The 11,231-nt window shown below is 39.9% G+C and overlaps 2 protein-coding genes across 2 annotated transcripts in view; one reads left to right on the forward strand and one right to left on the reverse strand.

The window, feature by feature from the left end:
- map2 (microtubule-associated protein 2) overlaps window positions 1-484 on the forward strand; it is a 98,307-nt gene extending 97,823 nt beyond the window's left edge. Inside the window, exon 21 of the mRNA XM_037790016.1 lies at window positions 124-484. Coding sequence (XP_037645944.1) covers window positions 124-345 — 222 coding nt within the window. The 3' untranslated portion in view covers window positions 346-484. The remainder of the gene's footprint in view (window positions 1-123) is intronic.
- A 2,039-nt stretch (window positions 485-2,523) lies between these two features.
- myl1 (myosin, light chain 1, alkali; skeletal, fast) lies at window positions 2,524-9,345 on the reverse strand. Its single transcript, XM_037790015.1, has 6 exons — window positions 9,122-9,345; window positions 7,523-7,550; window positions 5,510-5,653; window positions 3,980-4,153; window positions 3,777-3,854; window positions 2,524-3,060 (listed from the first exon to the last, which is right to left on the reverse strand). The coding sequence occupies exons 1-6, from the start codon at window positions 9,248-9,250 to the stop codon at window positions 3,032-3,034; spliced, it is 582 nt and encodes a 193-aa protein (XP_037645943.1). The 5' UTR covers window positions 9,251-9,345; the 3' UTR covers window positions 2,524-3,031.
- Window positions 9,346-11,231: the final 1,886 nt, after the last annotated feature.

Genomic DNA, 11,231 nt, shown 5'->3' on the forward strand with positions numbered 1-11,231 from the left:
TTTTGACCTTTGATTAAAGGGGCTTGAACCTCTCATAGTTTTCACTCTACATGATATGAAAATGATGTGTTTATTCTTGATCATCCACATCTCGCGTCACACCACCTCACCTGCCTCCGTTAGATTGAGACCCACAGGCTGATGTTTCGCGACCAAGCCAAGGCAAAAGTGGACCACGGAGCAGAGATCATCGTCCAGTCGCCGGGCATGTCTGGCTTAGAGTCCCCCCAGCGCAACCGGGACAGCCAACTATCGTCCTCCGGCAGCCTCAACGTGCTGGAGTCGCCGCAATTAGCGACTCTGGCTGAGGACGTCACCGCGGCTCTGGCCAAGCAGGGTTTGTGAACACTGGACCTCTGGATTCCTGATCTGCAACCCCAGACATCCTCTTACCCTGATCCCTTCAAACTTTTCTGCCCTCTCCTGCCACCCTGAGGCCGACCTCAGCTAAACCACAGCCTCTAAACATCTCCACTTCCAGATCCATCACTCAACTCTAAGTAGAGACTCGAATTAGGAGCTACAGTACTTTGGTCTTCTTTATTTCCCAAATATGTGCTATATTTCTGATTCATTTTGTTGGCCTCTCTCTCTCTCTTTTTGAATGATGTTGCATAGAATAGTTCAGTCTGAGCGCTGGTCCTAGATTAAGTGGTATATACAAAGTGGAGGGGGCCAGATATTGGCTTAACTGGTCCTGGATCAGTGTTTTGAAGAAGCTACAGCCTTTTTTTCTACATTAAATAAGAAGTAATGTGGCCAGCACACCATGCAGCACGTGTTGTTCTTGCTCAGTAAACGTGCATGGACGCCAAACCCCCCTAACAAACCAAGCATCCTTACTGCAAGTCATTCTTGTCATCCAATATATAATATATTTAACAAATATATATAGAAACATGTATAAAAATACAAGTTCTTTGCCATCTACATGTCCTAAAAACATTTTAAAAGGAAGTGACAATATGGCTATAAAATATACCTGTAAAATTGCATTACTGCAAGAACTAGGTCATGTTATGACGAGCATGTATTGATTCTAATATGAAAAGAGGCTATTTTGTAATCTTAAAAAAAAAGGGATTTTAGTAAGTTATTTCCTCAATTATTGGATAAAGATTAAACCAGTTCATGTTTTGTAGTTATTAGTTGTTTACAGTGTAATGCTTGGTGACAATGTCAGACAGCTGATTTGGTGTTGCTAAGGAATGCATCTCAGTCCTGTTGAAGAGCATCATACACTCGTACCCGCTCAGTAGTTCAATTTAGACGCCTGTTTATACATCAGAACAATATTAAACACCAGAGCTCATTCCACAAACCTGCAGCTAAAAGTATCTCGTCTTTACAGCTGCAGATGTTGAGCTCACAGTGCAGATGTTCCTCCGCTAACACAGGCTGATGTTGCACTCATCAGGACAGTCTGAACCGCAGAGGACGACGCTACGAATGCGACCTGAGATTTAGCAGAACATGCAGCTACTCTGAAATCTGTCTGTGTGTGTGCGTTTGGTGCAGATCCCATGCCGTTTTACGACGTATGCTACCGTATCTGGATGTTTCGTTGCAATATGTGGGAGACGAAAGTGGAAAAAAAAAAAATATTTTGAAAAATCCATTAAAAAGACGATTCATGAAGAAAAATAAAACGGCCGAGGGAACTCGGATCCTGTTACATCTGTTAGGAAAAAAAGTGTTTGGGGTGATCTAGTTTCTTTTTCAGACACCATTTGTGGTATATCCTGCCTCCCGCCTAATTACTGCCCTCACCTGCGATTGTTTGTTTGCTTCTGTGTTTTTTCTGCATACCCCATCTCCGTGTGCCCCCTTCCCACCTCCCGCTCCACCCTACAGCAACTGTAAATGTATTTAAAAGGTCAAGTAGATGTACGCAGTTTTTCTCTTGTTGATATGACACCAATTACAATAATTAATGACAATAAAAAGGACAAAAAGTGATACTGGAGTGCTGTTTTCTATTTAGATTACAAGACATGTTGCGTCTGAAATTCCACACTAACATGCTATTTAGTACGCTAAAACACTATGTGAGATATTTTAGTTTTGTCAGAAACCTTAATATGAAACCAATAGTATGCGAAATGCATACTTTTTCCGGTGAAATATTACAGTATGCAACGCTGGACACTATTCACTAGACTTTGATTCTTACAAACCAGCGTTTTGGTCACGTGAGGTTGGCATGGGTTACCATGGTTACACGTCTCAGACGACGTAAATCACTGCTCAGTGCGTCCGAAAAGATGCAAACTACTGTTTATTCACATATTGTGTTGAATGATAATATACATATTTAGTATGTAGTGCATAGTATGCGATTTCGGACAAGGCATAGGGTGCATTACAAATCACTTTTTATTTTTATGTTTAGTACATACTACAGCTGCACTTACAAACTACATACTGTTGCATGCAGTATGCATACATTTGGGACGTACTACTTTGTATGAATGTCAAACTATTCCTTTAACATTCATCTGAGTCAGAAATTTGGAAATAAAATGGGAGTTTGTGAAAAGTTTATTGTGGCAGAGGATACAATAAGTTAAGACCTATAGGGGTGGGTTGGACGAGGAGTGGATTCATTTTGATGGCCAGTCCTGGGCCAGAGCAGTCACTTCACTGGCAGATAGAGAGCCAGCCAGACCGTAAAGTGACGGGAGGGGGTGGTCGTCATGATCCCACCGCCCCCTCCATCTCTGCTCAAATTTGAAAACCAGTGATGATAGAAATCTCCAATGAGACGGGGGAGAAAGATGAGGAAAAAAAACTTCTCGTGGGAAATCAGGACAGCTTCCCGAATAGAAGGAGGATGAGGAGGAGAGGGGAAAAAAAGCACCAGTTGGACACAAAAAGTGTAGAACAAAACAAAAGAAGGGTTCAGGAAATGACATCTCATAGTCCTTTGTTCCCCCTGCGTCCTCAGGTGGTACAGGAAAACAGCGAGTGGATGTCGCGACACCATGGGGTCTGCGCATATACGATGCTCACCACCGCAGAGGCAGGGTCCTTACACAGACATGATGTGCTTGACAAAGGCTGCAGATGGAGACCAGGGCAGCACACAGAGAGGACAGAAGAGAGGGAACATGAGTGAGTGAGGAGAAGAATTATCCAATTATATATGAATATATAGATCTATATAAATGACATATAACAGTTTAGATATTGACGACAGCACTTTAAAATGTGTTTGGTCTGGATTATGCACCATAAAATATACAGTATATTCGCTTTATTGAAATATTTGTGGAAAGTGGACATTAACACTTCACATTCTGGGTTAAGTATGCATTTAAAGGGGCACTCCAGTGCTTTAGTAATGCACTTCCATAAAGATGGGGGACTCATAAGGGACAGATTAAAGAAATAATGGTCAAAATTGAAGCAGCAGAGGTCGAGATATCCTTCCCATAATACAGTTCAACAGCGTCTTTCCTTATGGTGACATCATCAGGGTTATTTTTAAAATTTTGTTGAAAATGGTGCAGTGTACGACGGTGTATTAGGGCCATGTTAATATTCAGAGTAAAAAATTAAGTGATTAAAGTCATAAATGTACAAGAAAAAAACTGAGCGAGGCAAAGGTCCTGAAAGATACATATACACGTATTTTTTTTTCATATTCTTAATGTGTTCTTTCATGAACATAAGTACTATTATTATAGAAATTACAGGAATGTAACGGTATAAAAAATAAAAGATTGTTATATTAGCATCTATTAGTAGTCATAATGTCGTAATTTGTGGCTCACCCTCATAGTTGACACAGCCGTTCTCATCCTCCTGTCCTGTCATGAGAGCATCAATCTCAGTCTCAGTCATCTTCTCTCCTGTAGGAGGCGGCAGAGGGCAACCAGCATTAATATTACACACATAGTGACACACACACACACACACACACACACACACACACACACACACACACACACAGAGACACACCAGTGGCCTCACTCACCCAGTGTTGACAGAACAATACGCAGCTCAGCGCCCATCACTGTGCCGTTGCCCTCCTTGTCAAAGACACGCAGACCCTCAACGTAGTCCTCAAACTGCGCCTTGTTTGGGCTGTTGACAATGGTCTGGATCATGGGCAGGAAGCCCTCGAACTCTACTCTCTTGCCGGCCATGTCTGTATGAGAGGACACACGAAATGACGGTCAGTTACATCCAGAGGTGAACGAGCCACGCAGGTTTGAGACAATAGAAACAACAAAATCCTTGTCAACACAATTTTAGCATCAATAATATATCTCCAGGTGCTGCGTCTCTACAGGTGTTGTGACAGATTTTGGTTATTTCTTTATTTTTCATTTTGTCTTATTGACTGTGCCACAGTGCAGAGTGAGGTTCAGAACTGCTTCTGTCAGCAATGATTGAGCATCATGGGGCTATTTTGGTTCAAAGGTTACAGAGATTTACACTCATATCATCACCTGTCTGCACAGACCAGATCAGAGGCATCGAAAGTACGATTCTCTGTTTTTTTTTTATGATATTAGCAAACAGAAATGTCTGATTAAAAACCTAACTAAATATACAATATGAGGAGCAACACTCGACCAATCCTTGAATGAAAGAAAAGCTTTGTTGCACTGACTAATCTAAAGGTTGAAAGATTCAAATTGTCTGACCTCACTAACCATCCTAGTAGGATGTGTGAACTTTTGCACGTGACCACACCCAACTGTGATGTTGCATGAGTACATATCATAGTGGTGTACATCTTCTACCTCTGGTGTAAATCTGTCCTGGCGCTTTGGGTCTGGAAAAGCACTTTGCAAATACAATGTATAATTGTTATTAATATTACTACAGTGCATTCAAAAAGGTGACAGTTTCAACCTCTGGCTACAGGAGCAGCACAAGCAGGATTTTCAGCCTGTGAGTATTTACTCTAGTTATTCTGTTTATTCTGTATTTGCTTGACATTCTTGTGACAGAAGTGCTCCATGTGTTTTCAGATTTCAGAGGAAAGAGCTGATCTGACTGAACATGACTGGTTCCCGACTTAAAAGCAGGTACTGATATGTTCTTCCTCATAATACATACTGTACCCACTTTAAAGTTGCACCAAAAAAAATGCCATGCATTACTGCGTACCACACACACTCTAAATATCATCTCTTAGACAAATCTGCCCCATGAGCTACTCGGTTATAACTATGTTTATTTGAAAGTGCTGCTAGTAATGACTAGTACGCAGCTTACACTGATGTCTATACAAAAACCATCAACAGTTATGAATTTTATCATTAGAAGGACTAGAAATAGTATCTTGTATGTCCAGTAGCCTTTCAGTCCCAAGAAGAATTTAATTATTTGCATTTTTAGGAATTAATTTTTATGAAATAATCAACTTCAAACAAATATGACAACACATTTTCAAAACTTTGAATCTATAAAACCCTACCATAATGACAAAAATCAAATTAAAATATTAAAAATCATATTCACTAATAGGAGAAAAGCTGAATGTGTCTCTTACCTTCAGCGGAGGGCATTCCCAGCAGTTTGGCCACCTCCTTGTTGGTGGGGTTCTGTCCCAGAGCACGCATGATGTCAGCGATCTGGTTGTACGCCACCTTGTTGTCACCCACCCTGTCGAACAGACCAAAGGCCTCCCTGTAGTCTGCAGAGGGGAGGGAGGAGAGGATTTCATCACCTCAATGAATCCAATATATCCATTAACTGATTTCTGTTTGTAAGGTCTGTGAATGCTTAAACTGCACCTTGTGATGTCATCATTTTGTACAATATCATATTTTTATAATATTGTTTGAGGGACTTTCAATTATTCATCAGCATTTTACATTTAATTGCATAAACTTGTCTTACGCTTCTTTGTATGTTTTTGTTATTTACGTATTTTAAAATAGTTTATCTAATTATTAATTTCCTGCAAAGTCATATCATATCGAGAATTAAAGGTGCAGATATTTGAGCAGAGAAGAGAATTTGATGGCATCTGGCGGTGAGGTTGGCACCAGTTTGTTGCAATGCGTGTAGGAGAACTACCGTGGCCGACATGATAACCATGAATGTGAAGAGGACCCGCTCCGTATGTAAATATAAACGGCTTTCATCCAGGAGACGTTTCACTTTCGCTTTACAATCAGCTGATCATCCGTGTCCCTTGTTCACAACGTCAAGTCATAATTTCACTTCACAAACGTAGTAATTTTAAGCCCAACCATGTTGTTTTTTCCTAAACCTAACCATGTGGTTTTGTTGCCTGAACCTAAGCAAGTGTTTTTGTTTATTTCACAGCAGTCAGTATGTGACGAGTTGGGATGAGAATGTGTTGAAATGCTTTAATAATGACAATCCTTTAAGGTATAATAATCTATGCAGCTCCATCTACAAAATGTATTTTGAATTAATTTTGTTTTATATTAAATATATATAGTACAGTATGTGTTAAATGTGTTTTCCCCACAATTGTAGACAGTGGTTTGCATGTGACCAAGTATAGCTGTGGCTGTTGCACGCCTGCCAGCAGGTGGAGGCAGCTCCTGTACAAACTAAACAAGGGAAACATACAACAAGGGCGCCATATAACAAGGGCAAGACGTCTCTATAGGTTGTGGTATTATGGCCTGACTCCTGAGCTCTGTCACCACTCATACTATTTCTATCGCAGCTGTCTCTCTCTCGCTCTCTCTCTCTCGCTCTCTCAGCAGCGCTGTTGGCCCTTTTAAAAGACCACCTTGGAATTGATAAACATAGCTGAGAATATGAGCCCCCTCCTTTTAAAGGCACGGCTCTCTACGGGTGAGCTGAGTAAAAGTAGGGAATGCTGACTGCAGCGTAACAAGCAGCCGGCCAGACGACAGGTCTTGTCAGGTGGTGTCCTGCCCAGGGTCAGATGGGACCAACAGCACGCAGGTTTAGTAATTAACCATTCCTCTAATCCATGGTTTGATATTTCACTAACAAGCGGCCAATAGATGATCAGGACTCAGGGATTGGCTGAATTGATTTGTGACAGTCAGGACATGAAACCTTTTGCATGAGTTGTGTCCAGCTGGTTAATATGTGATATGGTCTGCATGAATTTTGACTTGAAACCAGCTGATTTACTGTGTTTTTTTTACCTACTCTTGATGGTAACAGTTTGCACAATCAGTTTGTGGGATTTTTTTTTTTTTTAGGAATAATGTTTCCAGATGTTTCGCACTGAATGCACAATACACTATTTTATTTATGCACTATTACTTGAAAAATGTTGCATTAACAACAGCTGACAATCCCATGATGTGTACATTTTGTATATAACTATAAACTATGTTTTTTATGCTTACTTTGTGATGTATCATTCAAGTTTTTATCTGTTTCAACCAAGGAATGTCAAGAATGTCAAAACACAAAAGCGAGGTAACCATGATTTATTATATTCATGGCTTTTTCTGATCGGCCAAGAGACATTTAAGAGAAGGATTAGTTTTATGGGCTGTGTGGAGTGTCAGATGGTAGCAACGGTAAAATGAGGTGTACTTACCATCAATCTGGTCTGGGCTGAAGTCGATCTAGGAGCCAAAACACAGCAGCCGTATTAGTACAACACATACAAATGCAAGAGTTTTGACATGCCATTTAATCAACAACGATAACCACTTGTATTCAAAAGGCATTTACACTTAATATTAACTAATTAATCGGGTCTGGACCGGGATTAAACTTGTCTCTTTGCCAAAATTAGCTTCACGTAGAGGCACCCGATCTGTGGAGGTCCAACTTTAGCTACATTAACATGTCCACATTTGGTGTCACCCTGCATAGCCATCACACATTAGTCACCATCCTGTTAGTCCAATCCAGAGAGGTGGAGGGTGTGGTCTAAACCACAGTGAGCTATCCATGGTCCCAGTCATTCTCCTCAGTCAACTCTACTCTATAGTCATCCAAACCTGCTGCTGCTGCTCTCACTAACTCACTCTTAACTGTGCATCTACTCGTAGATGTTCATAGAAACGTGTCATCTCTGGTTGTGATATTTGGTACCTGGCCATGTCAAGGTGATAAAGGATGTGCATTAAACCAAAAAACACAATTTAATTTAGATTTGGAACAACCAGCAACACAAAAGTCTTCTTTCTAGGATAAGATGTACAATTAGGCTGCATTTTGCACTGTAAATACACTGACACCTCTGATCAAATTAGTGTTCTGCTGTTCTCACATTGTCCCTCCTTCAAATGTGTGATATATAAATGACATAACATTGCTTGTTTTCTCCAAAATCACTCAGGAAACCACTAAAATTGGTCTACTTTTGTCATCTTTTAGAGTGTGAGTGGAAAAGTCAAGTCCTGAGCAGCCATCATCCTATCTCCATCCCTCCCTATTGCAGTAGCCTACACTGTAAACAATTGCTGTTAATTTACAGCAGGATTTCAACAGTATTAACCTGTTATTGCTAAAAAACAGTGCTTTACTGTTAATACAAAAGAAAACCTGTTAAATAACGCTCATAGGACTATAATGCATTCTTAAAAAACAGCACTTTACTGCTGATCAACTGTCTAAAGTATCATCAGTAACAGTTTCATGCAGTATTTCTTGAATTCTGGGACCTGATCTGCACATGTGAGGCTTGTACATTGTACATGATTGTAAAATCAGTGAATCAGCTCTGTTCTTCACTCACATGTTGTTATGGTTTGCACTCTGTGCTTGTAGCCATCTATAGACATACATTTTTGGGAAAAGTGTCAACAAGTCTATTATAGCCTTTTTCCTAACAAGTGCCTTTAATTGTATTTAGTGTGACTATTCCTATGTCTGTAACCTGCTAAGTCTATTCATCTAGGCAAAAAAATAATGTTTATTAAAATGTATGTAAAAAATACAACCTAAGTAGTGCATTAAAACAAATCAGTAAGAAAAAGAAAGGTGAAAAACAGCTACATAATGTATCTTTAAACAGTAAATTAACTGTAAAATACTGTGAAATTAATAAAAAAACAAAAAACAGTTCAAACTGTATAATAATGTTAATTTGACAGTAACATAAAGGCAACCCTGCTGCCAGTTCTTTACTGTTATTCTACTGGGAAATTTTTAACAGTGTAGTCATGCTTTTCACGGTCATATGTACCTTGACGGCGGACAGGTCGACAGCTGGAACTGCAGCTGGAGCAGGTGCTGGCTCAGGTGCGGGTGCAGGTGCTGCTGCTGCAGCAGGAGCCTTTGCGGCAGGTGCCTTAGCGTCCTTCTTGGGTGCCATTTCTAGTTAGTAGTAGAAGTACTTTGTTCCTGAAGCACAGACAATTCCCGGTTCGGATGACAACACAAGGAGTGTATAGCACAGTGTGGGGGGCACTCGGAGCAAGAAGTGACCGCCTGGGCGTTTATATATGTGGCTATTTTTCCTCTTGACCCCCGTCAACGCTGCTCCTGCGTAAGGATTGGATGGATTGGTGGAAGGGGTGTGTGATGGGTCCTCTCTCTAAACATGGAAAACATAGGGCTGCGTTCCAGAAAGGGTTTATTTCCGCCATATATCTATAATGAAAAAGGAAAACATTGGAAAGGGCGTGAAAGGTTTCCTGGGGACAGTTGATTTCCTGTAGACCACTTGAGTGAACTGTTCCACTTTTTTTACGCACAGCTTTACGCGCCTTTACGCACGACGCTGGAAACCATCTGGGAAAACATGCTCGGTTCTATTTGAGGATGGTTTGGCGCTTTAAAAAAAAAAAAAATTAGAAAGACAACTAAACTTTATAGCCAAATCAAAATCTGCGCGAAGATCATTGGCCAACCTGTGACAGCCTCCTTTCAAGCAGCTCGCAACAAGAGTATACTCAGACTTGCCAACAGCATATCTTCTGATCCCTTACATGTTTTAAATGGGGAATATCAACTTCTGCCCTCCAAGAGGAGATCCAGAGTCCCTACATTTAACCTGCATCAGGCTGAAGAACGCTTTTGTCCATCAGTCCATCTTGTTGCTAAATAATAATGAATGTGCTGCTAAAGACATGTCAGTCCAGAGGACAGATGGTCCTTCCTGTAATGGGTTATGTATGAATAATTGTGATGTGTTTTGTTTTTTTGTTTTGGGTCTTAGTTGTCTGTCTGTCTTAAGTGAACAGTTCCACTTTTACGCACAGCTTTACGCGCCATTACGCACGACGTTGGACCCATCTGGGAAAACATTCTCGGCTATTTGAGGATGGTTTGGCGCAGTGGCGTCTGGTGGCAAACATCCTGGTATGATTTAATGCAACAAAACAAAAGTGAAGGTATCAAAAACACATTATTACTTTGCAGTTACATAATTAACAATTATTTTATTCCAACAGGAAGAGTAAATAATGCTTTGAAAAAACACAACAGTATAAAATGAACTCAGTGGTGTAATGTAACTAAGTAATTAAATACAATTTTGAGGTACTTCTACTTTACTTGAGTATTTCCATGTTCTGCTACTTTCTACTTCTACTCAACTACATCTCACAGGGAATATTAGACTTTTTTACTCCACTACATTTATCTGACAACTTTAGTTACTTTACAGATTCAGATTATTAATACAAAATATAATCACATTACAATCAAATTACACATTACAATCAAATTACACATATTACTGGGTGCATTCCATATTTAAAACACAAATATTGACAATTTGTATAATTTTTTTTATTATTATTATTATTAGTAGTAGTAATGTTTTTTTCTGTGCGCTTTAAAAAAAATAAATGAGAAAGACAAATAATGTTGGGCCCATTTTCACCTCTATAATCGCATGTGATAAATAACACTAATGGGTGTCTAGCCTCTCAAAGTTAACGACTCATTAGAGCCTAAATTGAGCGCTGAAAGAGGTTGGAGAGCTTTTTCGCCATAAAGTGAAGAGATCAAATGTGGAGTTGCACCATCTTCAAACACACCCTAAAAACACAATCCTCTGCCAGGTAGTAATTAATGTTTCAGTGAATGGTCATAACTAAGATAGCCTACTGGAAATAGGGAGGACTTCCCAGAAAAGAGAAAAGAGTCATAGTTTTGCCCTGAGCTCTGTAGCCTAGTATCAGAGTAGATCTGACATGTATTGTACTTTAGGGCAACTCCACTTAAACTCTGTTCATTTACCTAACTTTTTCCTACCTTTATCCTTTAAGCCACATCTTCAGGAGTCATGTCTCATTTTGACAGCTTGCATCATGAGCAGTTTCAAAAGGTTACATAAAAATACCAAA

This window comes from Sebastes umbrosus, chromosome 13, assembly GCF_015220745.1.
Source record: "Sebastes umbrosus isolate fSebUmb1 chromosome 13, fSebUmb1.pri, whole genome shotgun sequence".
NCBI classification, from domain to species: domain Eukaryota; kingdom Metazoa; phylum Chordata; class Actinopteri; order Perciformes; family Sebastidae; genus Sebastes; species Sebastes umbrosus.

Coding starts and splice junctions, on each gene's coding strand:
- myl1 (XM_037790015.1), bottom strand. CDS start 9,250: ATGGCACCCAAGAAGGACGCTAAGGCACCTGCCGCAAAGGCTCCTGCT. Junction 3,855..3,979: donor TATTGTTCTGTCAACACTGG/GTGAGTGAGGCC, acceptor CGCCTCCTACAG/GAGAGAAGATGACTGAGACT. Junction 3,061..3,776: donor CGGCTGTGTCAACTATGAGG/GTGAGCCACAAA, acceptor CTCCATCTGCAG/CCTTTGTCAAGCACATCATG.